The 22,699-nt window shown below is 39.7% G+C and overlaps 1 protein-coding gene across 15 annotated transcripts in view; it reads right to left on the reverse strand.

Moving 5' to 3' along the window:
• Positions 1-22,699, reverse strand: part of trip12 (thyroid hormone receptor interactor 12) — a 109,536-nt gene that overhangs the window by 30,583 nt on the left and 56,254 nt on the right. For 7 of the 15 annotated variants that reach the window (XM_033031928.1, XM_033031931.1, XM_033031926.1 and 4 more), the window contains 11 exons: positions 21,085-21,153; positions 17,022-17,187; positions 15,626-15,743; positions 14,117-14,273; positions 13,194-13,277; positions 11,964-12,117; positions 6,235-6,463; positions 5,196-5,314; positions 4,828-5,026; positions 1,166-1,266; positions 12-186 (listed from right to left, as the gene is read on the reverse strand). In XM_033031928.1, the coding sequence (XP_032887819.1) occupies positions 12-186; positions 1,166-1,266; positions 4,828-5,026; positions 5,196-5,314; positions 6,235-6,463; positions 11,964-12,117; positions 13,194-13,277; positions 14,117-14,273; positions 15,626-15,743; positions 17,022-17,187; positions 21,085-21,153 (1,571 nt within the window). The remainder of the gene's footprint in view (positions 1-11; positions 187-1,165; positions 1,267-4,827; positions 5,027-5,195; positions 5,315-6,234; positions 6,464-11,963; positions 12,118-13,193; positions 13,278-14,116; positions 14,274-15,625; positions 15,744-17,021; positions 17,188-21,084; positions 21,154-22,699) is intronic. The other 8 variants (XM_033031937.1, XM_033031934.1, XM_033031935.1 and 5 more) reach the window with 2 other exon arrangements.

Here is a 22,699-nt window from a genome sequence, read left to right on the forward strand (position 1 = left end):
AAGAGTAGTACCTGTTATTGGACATGGTATCCTTTGAGGTGACCCGTGCAATGCCACTTACTCCGGCAGTGCGTGCTGGTTCAGCATTGTTGCTATTTGACTGTGTGCTTAGCCTTCCCCATGTTTTGGGATTCAAACTTGCTAGGAAGGAAGATTTAGGTGACTGGGCAGCTGTAGGACTCTTTGCTGTAAGGAAAAAAATTGGAAGCTAGTAAAAAGGCTGCAATTTTCCACATGGCGACATTTTCCTGTAGTTCAAATTTCTGTCCAATAAAGTACTGCAGATATAAAACTATGCAGTGCTTAAGGTAATCTTAGAGCCAAGTTTCTAACTTTGCCCACAGTATAACCAAAGTAGCTGATGATTCATATCTAAGCTTCAAGATTTAACCAACACGACGGAATCCATGCACTTTGGATTTTCAAGTAGTATTTGATAAAGTGTCATATGACAAATAATGGAGAAAACAGATTCACAAGATGGTGCTAATGCCTAGCAAGTTTGGCCGTAATATCTTGGCATGAACAGGGGATAAGTTAAAAGGCAAAAGGATAATAAATTATTTGCACGTTAGCAATGATCACGAGTGGCTGAAGGATCAGAACTGGGTCCTCATGATTAGCTACTATTTTCAACGATTTCATGAAAAGATCGTGCAATATTTGATGACAATATAAAGCTAGTTGCGAAAATGAGCTGCGAGTCAGATGGGCTAAACAGGTGAAGAGGGCAGCAGATACAGTATAAAATGCAAACACATGAAGTTAAGCACAGAACTAAAGAGCAAAATAAATTCATTTTTCACTTTTGGTTACAACATTTGTTAATACAAGATACATTTATTTGTCACATGTGCCAGTTGGCACAGTGAAATGTGATCAACATTCAGCCATACAATAAAATAAAGAACACAACACACAATGGAGTCCGACATAAAACATCCCCACACAGCAGAATCAAAAGTTTCCCACTGTGAGGGAAGGCACCAAAGTCAGCCAATCTTGCAAATGCAAGTGATACTCAATATTCTTGGCTCGTTAACTTCCAAAACCGAGACACACACTCCAACAGCCTTCCAACACAAACTTCAAGTGTTTAAACAGACCAGCAAAAACAAATTGGCATTTCCATTATTGGAGGACTGTAACATTACAGGAACTGTACCTTGATTGTCTACTTTGTCATCATCTCTTGGAGGCGAGTACTTCGTCCTCCTGGTTACACGTTTTGGCAATCTTTTCCTCTTTAAGACATCACTTAATCGTCTGGAAACAAAGCAAATGTCCTTACAGATAGCCGTGACTATACCCGTTAAAATTTAATGCATTTCATGGAAATAAGTAGACCTGTAATTTACAATTACCAGGTAATTACCAAGGAAAATTATCCCCGTCAATAGAACACTGTTGAACTTCACAAATTGCAATGAAGCAAATAATCTGTGGTGTTGGTCAATATACTGATAGTTTCCCCTCATGTCTTGGTCAGCATCACAGAAAGTACAATGTAACATCTTTCAGATGCTAACACATCATATCACTGCTGTCTACTGCATTGTTTAATAAAGTTTTCATTTTGCCTTCACGGGTCCAACTGAAGGTATGTTGGACAGAAGTATATTGAATTAATTCCAAGAGAGACTTGGAAAATTATTTTTTATACGAGGACAATATAGCACAGAAACAGACCCTGTGCAGAAACATGATGCCAATTTAAACTGCATATTTGTCTCCATATGGTTTAAATTTCTTAATTCCCTAACTGTTCACGTGTCTGTGTAAATGCCACTTTAATAATGTTATTGTACCTGCTTCCACCACTTCTCTTGGCAGCATGTTCCAGATTCTTACAATTGTGTAAAATTGTAACAAAAATCCTTTAAATCTTCCCCCATTCATGTTAAAGCTATGCCCTCTAGTATTTGATATTTCCATCTCTGCGGAGAAAAGGCCATCTAATCTATCACTGCCCTCAATTGTGTACACTTCCATCAGTCACCTCTTAGACGGATGAATCATGAAAAACAATCCACGTTTGACCAGCCTCTTTTTAAAACTAATCCTCTAATACTACCCCCCCTCCCCCCTCCCCTCCTAAAGCTTCCACATCCTCCCTAAAATGCAGCGACTAGAACTGCACACAATACTTCAAATACTTCAGGTGTAGTTCCTGTAATGTTAGTCCACTAATAATGAAATTCCTATCCAATTTCAAAATGCTGCAACACCTGACTCTTCTACACGATGCACCAATTCAGTATGCCTTCTTCACCACCCCATCACTGTGTTGTCACCTTCAGTGAGCCATGGACGTGCACCCCAATATTCCATTGAACTTCCACGCTTTTAAAGGAACTGTCATTTACTGTACACTTTAAATATGATCTTTGAATATCATAGGAATATCAGATAAAGCAATCCTTTTAAAACATGTGCTAAACTATTCTGTATGTATTAAGGCAAAAAAAGTTCATCAAAAAAAGCATGGTTTTAAATATACTGATTGAAATATGTCACATAATCAGCTAATACTTGAACTTCATTCTAAAGTTAAAATATTCCTTTCCAGCTTACATTAACAATTTATCGTGATTTTTCAGTTTTTATGATATTATTGGCTAGCATTTGGCAGTCTGTTCTGGCAAGGGGTGCATTCCCGACCTGCAACCAACTCCTGCACCACCTCACTCGTAAATATGATAGTTTAAATATAGTAGGCAGTGAAAACAAATATTTATCCTTGCATCCCTGTGCACACATTGCACTTTTGCCATCCAAATTGAAAGCATTTGAGTGTGCAGATTTTTCTAGTGAATATCCAGCCTAGGAGGGATAAAAATGTAAAGATCTGCCAAGCTCCTGCTGAGCTTCACTTTCTGATGTGTAAATGCTTTCAATTTTCTTTAACACCACAGTCTTATGATAGTCTACTTCCAGCCACCACGCTAAAATTAAAAGTGTGACTTTCCACATATATAACCTTCCACATCATTGATAAGAATAGCTTGTTACTTATTGGAAGCAAATGTTAAGCAGCATTGAGATACTTACCATGGAACAAAATATTACTTTAAGATACTAGGGGTATTATTAGTGGCTCAGCAATGCCATTTTATTTCAAATCAATATTAGATGTAGCCCAATTCCAGCTGTATTTCACACCCTCTCGGAAAGGCAGCCAAACGCATTCAAAAACGTTTTCCACTCTGGTCATTCCTCCTCCTTCCCACTCCAGTCAGTCAGAAGATAAGTTTTAAAGCACGTCCCACCACACTCGGGAACAGCTTCTTCCTCTCTGTTATTAGCTTTCTTAATGGTCTTTCCATAAGCTAAGATACAGATTTTCTCTTGAACCATTGCACTCTAATGCTGAGAACTATATTCTGCACTATCAAAGGACAAAGGACATTTATTGTTACATACACCAATTAGTGCAGTGAAATTTGAGTTACCATGCAGCACACAAATAAGATAAACATACATTTTAGAATTGAACATAAAACAAAAAACATCCCCCGCAGCGGAATCAACATTTCCCACTGTGAGGGAAGGCACCAAAGTTCAGTCGTCTTCCTCAGTTCGGAGCCTATCGAGGCCTTCGCAGTCGCCGCTAAGGACCCGATATTTCCCTCAAACACTCTCAGCGGCCCGGAGTCTCCGAATCGGCCGCTTCCTACTGGAGACCGCGGCTTCCGAAGTCCACAGGCTGAGCTGGGCGGAGATTCAACGCTGGCGACCTCGGCGAGAGATCCCAAGGCTCCGCGATGTTAAAGTCAAAGTCAGTGCCGCCAGCGGCCGGAACGTCAGTGCCGCAGACCACAGCGCCACGGTGTCAAAGTCAGTAGTCGCAGCACATCCAGGACCTCCAACACGGCAGCCCCAGTAAGATATCGCTCGCTCCACGATGGAATCCAGTGCTGCGCTGCCACTGCTGCAGCTGAGGCTCTGGCCAGTCACCGGCAGGAAAGGCAGCACCAATCCAGGTGGTAGGCCGCAAGGAGGGGGGGCGAAGATGCTGCTCGGAGAATAATCGCACCCTCGACCAGGAATTGACCAAGAAAAGTTTCCCCCTCCCCCCAAATAAAAAAGACCAAAAGATAACCAAAACAAACTTTAAAACAGACTAAAAAAGTAACAAAAAGAATGAAAGGACAGACAGCTACAGGCTAGGCAGCCACACGCGATGGCGCCACCACTCGAGTGAATCATTCTCTTCGCTCCACCTATTGTACTCGAGTTTGGCTTATGTATAGAATTCTGATTTGATTGGATAACATGCAAAGCAAAGCTTTTCACTGTACCTCAGTACACATGACAATAATAAACCTAAATCTAGTACCTGGCAATTACTGCACCCTTGCAAATCAGTTACCATCCTAAATTACAAACTTTATTACACTTCAGCAATATTTCAGTCTACAAAGTACTGCTTCGTAAACAAAACAAAATCAAAACATTAGGTAATTCTAGGCAGATTTCTGAAGACGTGTTTCTTTTAATAAATACTTGTGCTTCAGGTTTACACAATGCCTGTTATGTCTGTCGAAACGTACACTGAACCTTTACTGTTGTGGCTTTATTGTGCAGCGGTACCAGGCATAGCGTGAATCAGATGTAAATGAGGCTTCAACAAGTGATATCTCATAATGTTGTGTTAAATGTGCCCAGACTAAACTACATGGCATTTTTTTTTTAAAGTTGTGCTAGTTATTAAATTGCACCTAACTAATATCCAAGATTATTCATCTGTTTGTTAATCAATAAAATCCCAAAATGATGAGAATGCAGAAGCATTTTACTACATGAATGAAAAATGTTCAAACTTACCCCTGGGGGCTTAAATCCAAAGAGTCGTCCATACTTTGGAAGCTGGGAGATCCTAGATCAGGAATGGTATTGCTTGCAGCTGTAGCTGTGCTAATTGTAGCCGTTGTGCCCAGACTTCCTATCCCACTACTGCATGCCTTGGGCGGGCTGGTCAGCAGAGTCTCAGACTCAGCTAAGTTTTTCACTTGGTGCATCACTCCTTTGACCAAAATTAAAAAAGTATTTTATACTTTTCAAAATTCCAAATTTTAATTACAGAAAGGAATGAAATTCAACATTGTACGTAACTCTAGAAATAAGAGCAATTATCTGAGAGAATTAGTTCCATGTGTAAAGCACGAAACAGGCAAGAATTATTCAAATTTTACCTTCTCTTCTGAAGTAAACGCTGAAAACATCTGGTAACTTCTGCATTAAAATTTCTGCCATCTGAAGTGCTCCTACTACGATCTTGAAATCTTGACTTGATAACATGGACGCGATGTGGCTGTTGGATTTTGGTGGTGGGATGAAAATAAAAACAAATGTTCACATAAGAGTAGAAGAATGCATACACAATAATTGATCATATCACTGAAACTAGTTTTGAATTAAGAAATGTGTTTGTGTAACAATGACATGGTCAGTGGTGCTATTGAACAGTCCTTTATGTCACAACCATCATGAAGATAGTTTTAAATTACAATTTCCCAATCAGCTCTGCGTTACACTAAAATTAAAACCAATGTTTGAGTCAGTAATTACAATTTATACCTCATTAAATCCCATTTGCAAGGCACATATACAAATATTCTTTCAAATTAACTTGGTTTATTTTTGTAATTTAAGACCATAACATCAGGAGCTGCAATATTTAAAAAACTAAGATCGTTTTAAACTTTCATATTAATAAAAGGACAAAGTTTGTATATTAAGTTGGTTCCATCAATGAGAAGTGTTTGAGGAGTCGGGGATGTGGGGAAGTTATAAAACATTCCATCGTCCCAAGGCATCACTTCTTGTGTAAAACCAACAGAAAGGCAATTCTGAATAACTTTAAAGTCAATGGGGAGACACGACAGAATGAAACAGCACAAGGTAATTAAACCCACTGTGTCCATGGCAACTTTATGCAAACTAAACTACAACCCTGAAAATGTTAATGCATTGTCCAATTTCTGGCACTCCAATGCCTTTGATGAAAGGACATTCAATTTGGGACAAAACAAGCTGCACCCATGACTATTTTGCAAATTAATTTACAACCACATCCTCTGGTTCCTTGCCTTCTTCCTCTATTAAGATTATAAAACCCAAAGTGAGGATAATTAGTGATTTTATACATATTCAATGTTCTGGTTCCCCATGCTCAGCAGAAAAAGTACAGTTTTTAAAATAAAAGTTCAAGATTTTACAATTAATACCTACCTGGAGACAGCATGATTTTTTAGAACATCCTTTAGAAGTTCAGCATCAGCAAAATAAATTATTCTAAGAATTGCTCTAAGGCACTTGTGTCTGACAGCAGGTCCAGCTGACGAACTATACACTTCATACAACACACCAAACAATGTCTTTATAAAGCATTTAGCCAGGTCTGGATCCTCCCTCATTAGTTGAGCACGTGCATCATCCTTCCTGGTTTCAGAGTGACCACCTACATAATTAAAAAATAAATCTAACATCAGGTTACTTTATTCTGATTGCTTCCATATCTGTATCAACATTCATAATAACTCATTAACTTTACTGAATTCAGGTAACCCCTATTCAATGGCAAGAAATTAAGGCAGGATGCTAATCTATTCCTACACCAGCAAATGTCTCATAGCCAAATGTTCAAAACAGGTTGGCTCAACTTAATTTCTGGACTGGTCTTGAGCTTTGCATTGGCATTCACCAGCGAATATGAGATAGAGTATAGAGAGATCAGTGTGAGGTGTACTAAAACACTAGACAGAGATCAATAAAGTGGAGGTGTTGGACCTCTTAAAGAGCATTAAGGTGGATGTCCCCAAAGCCTGATGAGATCTATTCCAGGTTATTGCGAGTGGAGATTAATGGGACCATTGTATCCTCTCCACCTGCAAGCAAGATCCCAGAGGACTGGAGAATATCCATTGTTATTCCTTTGATAGGTTAGGAAGTATGGATAACTAATAAATTAGGCTTGTGAGACTCAATGACAGGATGGCTATCGGAGAGGATTCACTTACATTTGGAAGAGAATGGGATAATTAGGGGCAGTCGGCATGACCTTGACCACAGCAGGTCAATTTTTGCTAACTTGAATGTGTTTTTCGAGGTGACAAAGGTGATGGATGAGGATAGGGCAGTGCCAGCTATCGACATGGACTTCAGCAAGTCATTTGGCAACATTTCCTCATGGTTGACTGCCCCAGGAAATCACAATGCATGTGATACACAGTGACCCAGTAGTCTGGATTCAGAATGGACTTGCGTAAAGACTGAGGGTGGTGGTGGAAGGGGGCTGTGGCTGGAGGTCCAAGACAAGTGGTGCTGCGCAGGGTCAGTGTTGGGATCTCTCTTTGTGATATTAACAACGACTTGGATGGAAAAGTAGATGGATTGTTTAGTAAGTTTGCAGACATTACAAAAGGGCTGGAGTTGCAAACATTGAAGATGGCTGTCAAAGGAAACAGCAGGATATAGGGCAGGGAAAAGGCAGATGAAGATCAGTCCTGATTGGGTGGCACAGTGATACTATCTTACAGCACCAGAGACCTGGGTTTGATCCCGACCACGGGTGCTGTCTGTACAGAGTTTGTACCTTCTCCCCATGACCGCGTGAGTTTTCCCTGGCAGCTCCGTTTTCCTCCCTCCCTCCAAAGACAGGTTTGGAGGTTAATTGACTGCAGTAAAAATAGTAAGTTGTCCCCAGTGTGTAGGATAGCGTTAGTGTGCAGGGATCACTAGTCAGTGCGGACTCGGTGAGATGAAAGGCCTGTTTCCGCACTGTCTCTAAACTAAACTAAAGTGTGAGGTATTGCATTTTGGGAGGTCAAATGCAAGGGTGAAGGATACAGTTAGACACAAAAAGCTGGAGTAATTCGGCAGGACAGGCAGCATCTCTGGAGAGAAGGAATGGGTGATGTTTCGGGTTGAGACCCTTCTTCAGTTAATGGCAGAACTGTTAACAGCATCGATGTAGAATCACTAGCTGCTGAAAGTAGCAACACTAGCAGATAGAATGGTAAAGATGACATATCTATGCTCGTCTTCATCGGTCGGGGCATTAAGTCCTGTCAGAAAGTCGCTGCAACTTTATAAAATTTTGGTAAGGCCACATTTGAAATATTGTGCGCATTTTCTGGTTTATCCATGACACGAAGATGTGCAGGCTTGCGAGGGGCACAGAAGATGTTTATTAGGATGCTGTCTGAATCAGATGGTTGTACATAATTGTACAATATATAATTCATAATAATATAGTGGGCTGTACAAACTTGTATTGTTTTCTTTGGAAACTGAAGAGACCCAATAGACGTTAACAAAATGACGATCAGAGGCACAGTTAGGGTAGATAATCAGAATTTTTTGGGTGGGGATGTCAAATACTCGAGGACAAAGCTTAAAAATGAGAGGCTGTAAGTTAAAAAATGTGTAGGATGTTTTTTTTTTGTTTTTTTTAAATTAATAAGCAGAGTGGTAGGTACCTGACCCGTGCTACCAGAGGTGACTGGAAGCAGATACTAGAGTGGTGTTGATTAGGCACATGAATATGTAGAGAACAGAGGGATATGGATCATGTGCAGGTAGATGGGAATAGTTTAATTTGGGATCACGTTTAGCACAATAATAATGGGCCAAATGGCCTGTTTCTGTGCTGCACAGTTGAATGTTTGACACGTAATACTGATTAACACATCACATCTTTAATTGTCACCGATAATACTGAGCTGTAAAGTTCTAACATTTAGAATCCAATCTGTCCTTATTCACCTACCCGTTCCTGCAAGAACACCAATTGGAACATAGAAAAAGTTACAAAGCACCAACCTGGTTAGAGCATTATGACCACCAATTCTAGCACCAAACATTTGAAGGTATTGAAAAAATGTACATCTAGGTATGAGGGCTTGCGATTAAACAAAGTAACCATTGGCTTAATTACAGCCGATTCTACACAAGTCTTCAAAGTCGTGTAGTGAGAGAAACAATTATATTAAAGGTAAGGTAAAGATTTTAAAAAAGGGATTGGAGAAGCACGTTTTTCCAAAGACAGGCTTGTGTTTTTCACCATGTAGAAATTACAGCAGTGTTTATACATAGTCCCCCCATTTCAGGGCACCATAATGTTTGGGACACAGCAAAGTCATGCTTCGTACTTTGTTGCACATCGTTTGCATGCAATGACAGCTTGAAGTCTGCGATTCGTGGACATCACCAGTTGCTGGCTGCCTTCTCTGTTAATGCTCTACCAGGCCTGTATTGCAGCCATCTTTAGCTTATGCTTGTTTTGGGGGCTAGTCCCCTTCAGTTTTCTCTTCAGCATATAAAAGGCATGCTCAGTTGGGTTCAGATTGGGTGATTTAATCGACGAATTGAATTTATTTATTTGTCATTCAAAAACAAGTTTGAACGAAATTACATTGCCATGCAGTCATAACAGTAAGAAAGCAGCAATAAACACAATTAAACACAAACATCCATCACAACGAATCTCCTACAGGCACCTCCTCACTGTGATTGAAGGTAAAAGTCTTAACTCCTCCTTACTTCTTCTCCCGTGGTCAGGCAGTCAAACTGCTGGTTCGAGGCGAACGAGGCTCCTGATATTGAAGCCCCCGCCGGGCGATGGAAGTTACCACAGCCGATTTTAAGCCATGCCGAGCGATGAAAGGCCCTGCGAAAGGGCCGATTCAAGCCTTGCGATTCGGGGCGGACGAAGCTGCTGTTGCTGGAGCTCCCGAAAATCGGTCACCAACCAGGGACCTGCAAGCTCCCGATCCACAGGGCCCGCGGTCGAAGCCTCGGAAGTCGGGTCGCAGCCGCAGCGCCACCACAGCCTCCGAAGTCAGCCAGATGGTAGGTCCACAGGCTCTGCGACAGAGCCCTTAAGGTCGATTCCAGTTGGAGGCCGCCAGCTCCTCGATGTTAGGCCGCAGCGCAAACGGAGATACGACACGGAAAAAGGTCGCATCTCCAGTGAGGAGATTTTTTTTTAATTTATTTATTTATTTTAAAAGTTTCTCCCACATAATACACAACTAAAATAGACTATAACATAGATCGTGGCCAATCAAGAATTGACCATTTTGTAGCTTTGAAAAACTCCTTTGTTGCATTAGCAGTATGTTTGGGATCATTGTATATATCATTGTATATATATTTATGATATTTGATATGCAATGCATTTTTAATGTAATGTTGCCCCTTGTCTGGACCTTGAGTCCGTCAAAAAGTTTATTATTATTATTATTGTCTTGCTGTAGAATGAACCGCCGGCCAATGAGTTTTGAGGCATTTGTTTGAACTTGCACAGATAGGATGTGTCCATACACTTCAGAATTCATGATGCTACTACCATCGGCAGTTGTATCATCATTGAAGATCAGTGAGCCAGTACCTTACAGCAGCCACACATTCCCAGGCCATAACACCCCCACCACCATGTTTCACAGTTGAGGTGGTATACTTTGCATCCTGAGCCATTCCTTCTCTCCTCCATACTTTGCTCTTGCCATCACTCTGATATAAGTTCATCTTCGTCTCATCTGTCCACAAGACCATTTTCCAGAACTGTGGTTGCTCTTTTAAGTACTTCTTGGCAAACTGTAACCTGGCCATCCTATTTTTGAGGTTAACCAGTGGTTTGCATCTTGCAGTGTAGCCTTTGTATTTCTGTTCATGAAGTATTCTGCAGACAGTGGCCATTGATAAATCCACACCCGATTCCTGAAGAGTGTTTCTGATCTGTCGGACAGGTGTTTGGGGATTTTTCTTTATTCGAGAGAATTCTTCTATCATCACCTGTGGAGGTCATCCTTGGCCAGTGCTCTCTTTCTTCTTAATGATGTTCCAACCAGTTGATTTTGGTAAGGCTAAGTTTTGGCTGATATCTCTAACAGTATTATTCTTGTTTCTCAGTCTCATAATGGCTTCTTTGACTTTCATTAGCACATCTTTGTCCTCATGTTGATAAACAGCAATAAAATTTTCCAACGGTGATGGAAAGACTGGAGGAAAGACTATGTACATGTACTGAGAGCTCTTATACCTGCATTAAGGAGACATTTAAACACACCCGAGCAAATACAAACATCTGTGAAGCCAAGTGTCCCAAACATTATGGTGCCCTGAAATGGGGGGGGGGGACGACGACTATGTATAAACAGCTGTGATTTCTACATGATGAAACCAAAACGTATAAAAATGGCCTTTAATAAAATCTGACAATGTGCACTTTAACCACATGTGATTTTTTTCTATTACAGATGTCAAATTGTGGAATACACAGACAAATAAATAAATGATGAGTCTGTCCCAAACATTATGGAAGGCACTGTAGTGCTAATATCTACAACCAATATGGACTTTTAAAATTAAATTAATATATAAAAATGTTGGAGAAAAATATTAGTTATCAATAGTTATCCATGACTCCAAATTAAAATTGTAAATTCAAGTCTCACTTGGTCTTGAATGAAAATTGGAATGTTATGGAGAATGAGTCAAATCTAAAATATTAAATCAATCTGCTCTCAGGAAGACAAAAGATTCACCGCACACTTTGAACAGCAATCCATTAAGTTACATATTTTAGTTTAGTTAATTGTCGTGTACCAAGGTACATTGAAAAGTTTTTTTGCTGCATGCTAGTCAGCAGAAAGACTACACAGTGTATAGATATATGATAAAAGGAATCAAGTTTAATGAAAGATAAAGATTTTTAAATTATTCTTTGTAGGATATTGCCGAATTGAAAAACTGACATGTTTCCCTCCATAAATTAATTGGAGCCAGCAGTCTCAGAAAGCACCCTATGATGAAAAGTTGTCTCGCATCTCAACCATTTCATGTACAAAACCACCTTTAGCTACAAAAAGATTCAAGTCAATGCAGGTGCATTTTCAAACCTTAATTACTTTTACTTTGAGACTAACAAGCTTTAAGGTTAATTCATAAGTACTCACCAGTATTCGTGTTGGCCAATGGATTGGGTTTTCTCTGAATAGCACGGGCTGTCCCAGTGTCCTCATTGATCTGCTGCATAGAGTTAAAGTCAATAGTATAAACTCGACCCAATGTTGACAAGCTTATTTCATCCTCACCCACTTGATGGGCCGCCTGTGAACAATGTGAACAGACTGTCAAAGCATACAAAAAAGATTACTGCAGACCTAAGATCTGAATGCTTGCCAGTGTGTCCAACGTACTTTGCTCAATACTTACACGGATGTGTAGGGCATTTCAGCTTCAGCTTGCAGCCCATTCCCACTTCTCTACTCACTGCAAATCATATACATGCCTGCGCATATAAAGATGTGCTGTGTTTCAAGTCTAATGTATTAACAGGAATTAGGAATGCATATGAATCACAGCGGTGACACAACAGTTCTTGACATTGTACACGAGAATACATCACACGGGTTAACTGGGATTCTTTGCCATTTATGATTTGATGACATTAGGATGTTCATACTGCTTTTATATCCAAGAATACAAATACAGCATAAAATTGTCCGCATGGCCACAACTTAGAAGGCACAAGCTGTGGTACAAATAGTAGCACTCTCACCTTCAAATCATTAGATAATGGGGCTTAAGTTCCATTCCAGAAATTGGAGCACAAAATATGGGCATTCTTGTACGATAATATTGTATTGCAACACTGTGATTGGGTGCTGTAGCTGACAAGGCATCAAGCCAAGGATAGTAAAAGAGCTTTTGATTACACGCAAATTATAAAATCTGTGGCACATTCTTAAAAGAGCTGGGAAATATCCCCAGAAATTATAATATTCAATGTGATACTATTATCAACCCTTTTCTCTCAGATCAACCCAAGATTACAGCCATTATTACATTGTTCTTTATAGGAGCTAGTGCACAAATTGGCTCGTCCATTTCTTAAATCAGACAATTTGTTGAAAGCTTTCTAGTTCCCGAAGGTTATCAAAATACACAAAAGATTTGTTCATATGTTGTTTTGAATTTAGTTAAGCAATTTTCTTTTGCTTTGATATTAAATTTGTATTTTGCTTCCATGGGCTGAGATGTAAACTATATATTAAAAATCAATATTTAATCAAGATAAAATTCAGAAATCAAATTTTAAAACACCAAATTTACACCTGCATTATTTACTGTGTTTCATTTCTATATAATTCAATCTTAAAAAGCACAGCAACTGATCAACTCACAATGCTTGCTGGTAACAGCCAATTTCTAGAATACAATTTGAATATTGCCATTTTAATCCCATGTGGTTTTCTCTGGTAAACGAGCTGTAAAACAGGCAGTTTGAAAGGGAACTGTGAAAGATTCAAAATATTTGTTTTTAAATCCTCGAAATTTCAACAGAAGCAGGATATTTGTCATCTTTAAATGTTGCCTAGGGTACAAGAATATTGGCAAGTCAGCACCCCCCGATATTTGAAAGTTTAAAGGTGCAACCATAGTGCAGGGCTACAATCACACCCGTTACATCAAGTGACAATTTTTATTGGAAACAGCTACTAGAACTTGATGTGAACAGCAGCTCCCTACACAAACTTTGTGATCAAAGCCAAGATGTGTGCATCTCCTTAACTGTATTGATGAATAGTTACTGAACTGAGTCAGAGTCAGTTCTGATGAAAGTACATTGACTTGAAGTGTTAATAACTTTTCTGATTTCCAGCATCAGTAGCATTTTGCTTGCATTAGAACCAGGGATGTCACCTGAGCATATATCAAATTAGGATGCAAAAATCCAGATATAAAAGGGAAATGAAGGTTTTAAAGCTATGGAACTGAATAGACAAGGTAAACATTCCTTTAAAAAATCTCTAATAAGATCCAAAGGAATGAGACATCATAAATGGAGGTTAATTTCCAAGGCCAGAGAAAGTAACTGAAAGTTAGACAAATTACTCTCCAATAAATGCAGATAACTACATTATTTTTACTGTAATACCAAGCCCAATTCTGAGGCTTGCTCGTTTTGTCACCAAGCTACAGTACTCATGCCATGGTAGAACAAGAATGCGGATGAAGCAATTCTCACTCATTTTACATCCCACCCATTCTACCCCGGTCTTCTTCGTCCCTCCCTTTGGTGATACCATATACTAAAATATTATACCTCTATTATGCGACTATCGATTCGGTTGTATGGATGCCACAGACCTCGGTCATCACGCCATTGCCATATTGCACCATCTGTATTTTGTGCACTTCCCTTCTTGAGCATGGTATCAACAGCAAAAATTCCTTCTTTGGGTAGACAAGGCATCAATTCACTAAGAAATTAAATCAGATTTTAATAAATTTTGGATTCTTATAAAGGTTACCTATATTGTGCGGACGTGGTCATGTTACACACAATACAACAAATAGACCGAATATCCAAATCAATAGAACCTGCGTGTGTAGCTATCGAAAATTGAAGGTTCAGGAGTACTGAAGCATAATGACATGCTAACCAGCTGTTTAAAGATTTAATGACCTTCAAAAGTATGCACAGATTATTCAAGTAGTTTAGCGATTCAGCTTTGAAGCAGGCCCTTCGGACCATCAGGTCTGCACCAACCGCCCGTTCACTCTTTCGCGTTATTCCACTTTCTCATTCACTCCCTACATATTAGGGGTAAATTACAGAGGCCATTTAAACTACAAATCTGCACATCTTTGGAATGCGGGAAGAAACTGGAGAACCTGGTGGAAACCCACATGGTCACAGAAAGAATGTGCAAACTCCACACAGACAGCATCTGAGGCCAGGATTGAACCTGGGTCTCCGGCGCTGTGAGGTAGCAGCTCTACCAGCAGCACCACTGTGCTGCCCATAATTCAGAACCAAGCAGCACAGAAGGTAGTTCTTCATCTTTCATGCCACTGATCTCCTCCCCCCCCCCCCCCATCCAGAGAATTCTTGAATTAGTTCCTCCTCTTTCACTTTAAAAATAGGTCAAATAATGTGGTGCAGTTCAAGTTAGAGTGGAAGAGGTATATTCTTTTCAAAATGCATTTTATGTTGCATTTGTCACCAAGCAGTATGTATTTGAATGTCACTGAACACTCTATCGAACTTCTACATGTAATAAGGGAGAGAGCATGCTGACTGCATCAAAGCTTGTTTCAGTAACTCCAATACTAAGGGATAAAGGAAGCTGCGGAAAGTGGTGGACATTACCTGGTACAAACATGCTTTTAACCGACCGACCAAAGGCGTCTACAGGAATCATTGTTACCATCAGGAAGATGGTATTAAAGGTTGAGAACTGTGATCTCCAAGTTCAAGAACAGCTTCTTTCCGATAACCACCCTCCACAACCCTACTGCAGTAACGATCTACTATGGACTACATACTTCAGTTTTGCACTATTATGGCCTGGTCACCTAGTATCATTGTTTCCTAAGTTATTTAGTATTCTATATTTGCTGTGCTATTGCTCATTAATGGGGCTATAAGCTACGGCAAGTAAGTTCATTATTTCATTCCTGTTGCATTAAACATACGTCTTCCTTAGTAGTTTCAAAACCAAGGAATCATAGATATTCAAACAATTATCCGATAAATGTGTTTAATTTCAATGAGGCAACAAATGTTGCCAAGATTAAAATGTCTCAATATATCCGATAAGCATCTCACCAGATAAGGGAAGTAAGCTCATAGAGTTCTTGTGGACTTCTTGGTACAAGGTCAATTTGTTCTTGGCAGCTGCCACTTGAAGCGCCACAAAGTAAAAAACGCAGTGTTTCTGCAATATCTGTGAAAAAGTAAAAAGATCAGCTTTAACCTTCTAAGTTCATATTTGCCAGGATTGACACCCTCAGGAAAACCAACCCTACTAATATTTGTCAATATCTCTGTTAGAGTTGAAACACCCACATTGACATGTGATAAGGTCAAAGCTTCAATCAGCCTCGATTCAAGATTAAGATCGAAAATGATCAATTATCTAGTTGTATTCATTCTGATATAGGTGGACAGTAACTGCTGTTTAACAATTGGATCTCACCAAGAGATGGCTACCTTAATGCAACAAAACTGCTGGAAGAATTCAGCAGCTAAGCAGTATCTGTGGAAGGGTGGGCAGGAGCAAGTACACGCACACAACAGGGAGGGGGAGAGAGAGAGAGATGAAGATAACGTATGCGATGTGATCAGTGGAGATGGGCCTGAAGATGGAGACTGATGGGAAAGAAAGTTGGAGTATGGGTTCAACTAAGAGGTCAGGTGCGCAGATGGAAACTTAAGGGGGGGGGGGGGGGGGGGGGGGGAAGAGAAAGACCTGATGGGAGAACTGTGTGGGTTATGGGGTGGGTGGGATTTAATAAGGGCAAGAGTGGGAGGATCAGGATGGGATAGAAGGGCAAAAGAGGACGCTTCCTGAGATTAGAGAATTCAATGTCTATGTCAAACCACCGAGGCAGAATACGAGGTGCCATTTCTCTAGTTTGTGTTTGCCCCCCCCCCCCCCCCCCTGGCAGTGGAGGAGGCAGCGAACAGTCAGGTCAGTATAGGAATGGGAAGAGAAATGGAAATGGCTAGCACGTAGGCCACAACAAACAGAACTCAGGCTTTGGTAATGCAGTAGGTTGATCTGCACTTTGTCACACCAATGTAGAGGAGGTCACATTGAGAGTACCAAATGGAACAGAAAAGGTTTAATGTTGGGCATATGAATCTCTGCCTCACCTGGATACAGCGACTGCAGACTTTTGTACCTTAATACTTGAACACATTTTGAAAGGTTTTTGTTAACAATTAACAATGCAATTTCATATAAAATTGTGAGCTTCTCAAGTGACAAAGAACAATAGAGGAAACCACAACTTTTTTTTGTAAACAGTGTCATTTGACCGAGCTCTCAACTCCATCAGTGACACTTCATATGTTGGAATCTAATTTAAATGTGTCCTGCCCTCTGTCAGTTTACAAAATGTTCTAAAAGAAACACCCCATTGTTACAATATAAATCCTATATCAACATTTGTGAAGACTGACCACTTCTCCCAGATATGCCGGGAAAAAATATACTCACTTTGCTTCATCAGCTGCACAGCCAGAGTGGGGCAGTTTGAACACATCAATGAGAACATGCGGACCACCATTATAAACATGCCAGAGCTAAGAATTGGAGGAGTCACCACCAGGAGCTGCTGTATGTTTGTCAACAAATCCCGAGATGCTACCTGCTGCAGCAGATTCTATTAATAGAAAAAGTTACGAAATTAATCATACCCTCAGCATATTAAACATACATAGCAAGATCAAACACTTATTGGTATATAATCAGTGCTCTATCCATAAGCAAACTATTAATATACTAACTAGCAGAATCAATTCTCTACAAACATCCACACGGCAATTGTAAAAGGGCACATTTTAACACTTTTTCATCATTTATGATAAAAAAAATTACCACCTTCCAGAAGATTGTCATGCACATTAAAATGTTTAATTGTTGTCCCTTCTAAGAATATGACCCCAAGAAGACCACCCATCTTTGTACAATAGAAGGATTGTTACAATCACCAAGCGTCCTGCAGGTGGCTCTTCGACTCAATGTAAATTCCCATATTCTTCCAATTAACATGCACAATTGGTTTGCTATTAATCAAACTAGTTTCTGGAATTATGTAGATGCTGTTAACTTCGTTAGTTCTCATCAGGAGAGCTGGGAGTAACAATACTCTGACGTATTTATGTCTTTGCAGGTTGCAATTAGTTAAATATTTAATCACAGAATCCAAACAATTTTGATCAGGATGAAGATCGAATGATATTGAGTAACAAGCCTAGGTGGCTGATAAGTTGACTGCCCACTCAAATGCAAATAATTTTGGTCCAAATATAATTGCCAAGATGAATTCAGTGATCTCATTGAGAGGATCCAACACTTGAGACAAAACTGGCTTGCTAGAAGGAGTTAGCAGGATGGTTGTGAGGTTTTTCAGATGTAATGGCTCATGACCAGTGATGAGTGCTGTGTTGCAAGGATTGGTGCTGGGTCCATTGTTTGTCAACTATATCAGTGATTTGGAAGACAAATGTTAACACAGTAGGTTTGAGGATGACACCAAAATTGGTGGCATAATGGAACAGTGAAGAGCGTTAACTAAGATAAAGGATCGAGATCGATTGGGGAAGTAGGCTAAAGAATGGCAGATAAAATTTAACTTTAACTAGTGTGAGGTATTGCACTTTGGAAAGTTAAACCCGGTTACAATTTACATACCTCAGGTACGGATACATACTTCCCCTGAAAGTGAAGACAGAGATAGACAGAGGTGAAGGTGGTGTTTGGTACACTTGGCGGCTTTGAATACAAGAGATGCATGTTATGTCATGTTATAACTGCAAGGATTGTTGGCGAGACCAGTGTATTGTGTGCAGTCCTGGTTGCCCATCTGTAGGAAGTGGGTCATTAAACTGGATAGGGTGCAGAAAAGATTCACAAAGATGATACTGGGACTGGAGAGCTTGAAATGCAAAGAAAGGCTGGACAAACTGCGATGTTTTTCCCCTGGAAATTTGAAAGTCGAGGAGTGACCTGGGAGGTACATAAAACTGACGGGCATAGATAAAGTGTATGGTCACAGTCTTTTCACCACCAGCATCTAGAGTTCCTCATTTCTACATTTTGCAGATCTTTAATGAGGTTATTTGCCAAGCTCCTGCATGGTAGGCTGATGCAAGATGATTACAAAATTGGCTTGGTCATAAAATACAGTACAGGTGGAAGACTTTGCCTTGGAGCACAAGTAGATCAGGAGTGATGTTATAGTGGAGTATAAAATCATGAGAATAGATAGGGTAAATGTACTAGGAAATGTTTAGAGGGATACGAGCCAAATGGAGGCAGGTGTAGATGGGCATCTTGGCTTGCATGGGCAATGTTGGCCAAAAGACCCATTTCCATGCTGTATGACTCGACGTGTGAGAAGTATTTTAATAAAGCAGTAAATGCCTACTACTACCACTACACCCCACTAGATGATAAAAGCAGATCTAACAGTAAAATTTAAGAGCTTTTTAAGCAGACACATGAGCAGCCAGGGAATAGAGCGATACAGGCCATGTGCAAGCAGATGGGATTCATTCAGATTGACATATCAGCTGAAGGTAGGCTAAAGGGCCTGATCCGGTGCGATACTAAGGAGTTACACTGCACATACTGCTATATGTTTTGCTCTACATTAACCACATTGTAATATGCGGCATGGCATGCAAGGAAAGAAACCTAAACAGTGGGTAGCGAACTAGCTTCTTTATTTGATCCGCTTTTGCGTAAAAGAAACGACTGAAAGCCAAGTTGCACTGCTCAGTACTACATGATGGCTACAGAATTCTTTACTAATTCTATTTACAAACTCTTGATAAGTGGATCTGCGATTGATTTTGTGTCATGCACATAAATCATAAGAGCAAGTCTACAGTTACTTTGTTCAGAATTTCAAGTTTTTTTTAAACTTTTGGAAATGTCATTTTGTAAAATGATTTTAAGCTATGGAAATGAATGACTAAAGTATGTGCGCTCAACAGTAGTACGATGATCAGCACATAATCAGAGTAATCTGTGCCTTATTTAGAAAATCGTAATTCAATCACGATTTTAAGGAAGGCTGCGTCTGCCCTCTTGTGGATGAAATTCCCAGCACCATTAGAGGAAGAGAGCTATTTCCTGTGGAGGTTCCAAACAGACAACTGCTTCTGTCCCAGGGAGCCATGGCAGAACCATCTAATTTCAGAACGTTATTTTCTACTGGGGAACTCGGAGAAAGTGACAAAGCTCTCTTTCGATCTCAAAATACTCCCATCTACAGCTTGTTCTACAGAATTTGTGATTAGCACATGTTCGATATCAACAATGGAAAGGAAATCACAGAATCTTTAAGAAATTTCAAAGCAGTGGTGATAATTAAAAGTTTTAACCTACATGACAATCAAATTATCTGATTGGACTCTTTCCTGGACCTTTAATGCAGCCCGATTTTAATTTCTACCAATGTAAACGTAGTGAAGCTAAATACCCCCAAACAAAATGAATACGTAACCAAACCGTCCAGCAATAAACTAATTAAATGCATTTGTTTGAATTCTTTGGATTAGATTTTTTTTTCCGTTGAAGAGTTTTTAAATATGCTTCTAGAGCTTTTAAACATAATTAGCAGCTTCAAACCCAAAGACCTTCAGCATATCCAGCTGGCATGTACAATATGGACTAAACTGAGACAGAAGAAACATAGCTGCCAAAAATATCACGTGGAACCATAAGTCATGCAACTACAAAAACAAGATGTAGCGAAGTACTACATGAATGTTGCCCAACATGTCAAAACCAGAAAAGTAATTAAAAGTGTACAGGAAAAGACTTCTCTGCAGCATTATTGCAAAATTTGTGGCTTTATGTCGGCAGTTTCGTTTTCTTCAATCTTCAACACCGAGTTCAACCAGTAAATCAACAAAATGCAAACCCTGCATTATTTATTTTTTAAAGTGTTTATAGCGATTTTCCCCGATCGTAATTGATCCAAACAATAAAGAATCACACCAAGTTCTGGTCAGCAAATTATGTTTGGGAGTGCATTAGCAAAGTTGCCAGTCAAAAAAATTCCCAGAAGTCTGAGCCCCAACTGCATACCAGTATTTCAACAAAGACAACTGTTCCCCCACCTACATCTGTCAGAACCTGAGCAGTCAATCGTCAAAGGCCTCACATGTGCACCTCTCCATGGCCCCACTTACAAACCAATGATCATCGAATTTTCTAATTTCAGGTAACTAACGGCCGATGTTGTCCTCCTCCACGCACCCTCAGCCCTCGACCTATTTTTCTCCTTCCGTTCCCGCTGGAAACTGGTTTTGCATGTCCATCGTCCTCTCCCAATCTGATTCACCCGTCATCCATTAGGCCCAATCCAACCACTCCCTCCCTTCTAAACTCCTCTACTATGGCAAAGATTCATTGTTCCTCAGTCCTGATGCAGGGTCTCAACCCAAAACATTAACCTTTATTCAAAGCCAAATAATTTGGCACAGCTTATGATGCGAGAGCAGTATAGAATAGCATTTCTTGTAAAATGTCACTCAAGATATCTTACTTCTTCATGCTGGAAGTTGTCCACCAGTCGAGCAAAGCACAGGCAAGTACTTTCAACAGATTTCTTGTCCTAAGCAAAAATAATTAGTTTTTAAAATGTTATTACATCAAATGAAGTTTACTTATATAGTCATAAAACTATGACTCAGGTTTTAAATTCTTGAAGCATCACAATTTCTAGAGGAAATCTAAAAAGTTAAATAGCTAATAAAACTAATTTAAATTTCATACTGTACCCACACTAATTTTTCATACAGACTTTGCAGTAGTTATTCTCAAACTGTACAAAGTATTTCCTAGTGTTTACTCTGTGGACAGTTGCCACAGGCATAACTTGACAATCACACAATTTAGGCGCAAATCTGTGATTAACAGTGGCACTACTGAATAGAGTGGCTATCAAAGCTATGCATCCAGATATCATTGAAGCTTTTCTTCATGCACACAATGCTTTCAATTTAGCATGGGCAGAAGTGATTTACAATTGAGATGTGCATGTGTTATTCGGTAATCAACAAGCAATTTCTTTATCAATACTTAATTGAATATTGTGAGACTTCATAGGTTTTAGAGTCCATGTTGAAGACTCTCAAGGTCATCCACTCCTGAATGTATATCTGTGCCATCACATGCTATAAATCCACTCCATCAATGAAACATAATTCTTTGATTGTGAGAATTCCCAGCTGCAGCTCAACTGGTTGGAAGGGTGAATATGTAACCTATCCAATTTTGGCACAAATCCTTTTGGGTTCTGAGGATCATCTCTGCTGAGTGTATCCTGAATGTGTTTATGGCCAAGATAATGCTGGATTGCCCATCTGGTTTTATCTTACTGCCATTATAAATTTGGAATAACCGAGTGGGGTGCTTTGCGGCTTATCTGTTCAAAAAGTTGTGGAAGAGATCAAATTTATACCACAGAAGGGGAAGAAATGGCTTTGTCTAAAACAAAATGAGCAAGATGACATTTTTTCAATGGCAGCCTGGGGGTTACGTGGTTGCTACTACTTTAATTTTGTACTTTAATACGAGTTTAAATAGCCTAATATGAGTTTAAATAGTCATCTTTTTCAAATAACAGAATTACATTTGGGGAAGAAGGAAAGTTTGTATTTGACTCAACAGCTATACTATTATCTCAAAAATCAAAAATGTTCGATTGCAATATTTTCTATTAGAAATGAACTAAATAGCTCTAGTTACACACTATTGTTTTTCAGTTCTTGGATGGAAGAGTTGCCAAAATAAGTTAGAATACACACCTTAAAAATTACATTTTATATTGTGCTGGATTTGCAAAGATTGGCCAAAATAAAACTTGCATTGGCAGTCACGGTGGCGCAGCAGTAGAGTTACTGCCTTACAGCAAATGCAGCGCCGTAGACCTGGGTTCGATCCTGACTACGGGTGCTGTTTATACGGAGTTAGTACGTTCTCCCCGTGGGTTTTCTCTGAGATCTTCAGTTTCCTCCCACACGCCAAAGACGTACAGGTTTATAGGTTAATTGGCTTGGTAAATGTAAAAATTGTCCCTAGTGGGTGTAGGATAGTGTTAATGTGCAGAGAACGCTGGTCGGCGAAGGGCCTGTTTCCACGCTGTATCTCTAAACTAA

Source organism: Amblyraja radiata, chromosome 13 (genome assembly GCF_010909765.2).
Source record: "Amblyraja radiata isolate CabotCenter1 chromosome 13, sAmbRad1.1.pri, whole genome shotgun sequence".
Classification (NCBI taxonomy): domain Eukaryota; kingdom Metazoa; phylum Chordata; class Chondrichthyes; order Rajiformes; family Rajidae; genus Amblyraja; species Amblyraja radiata.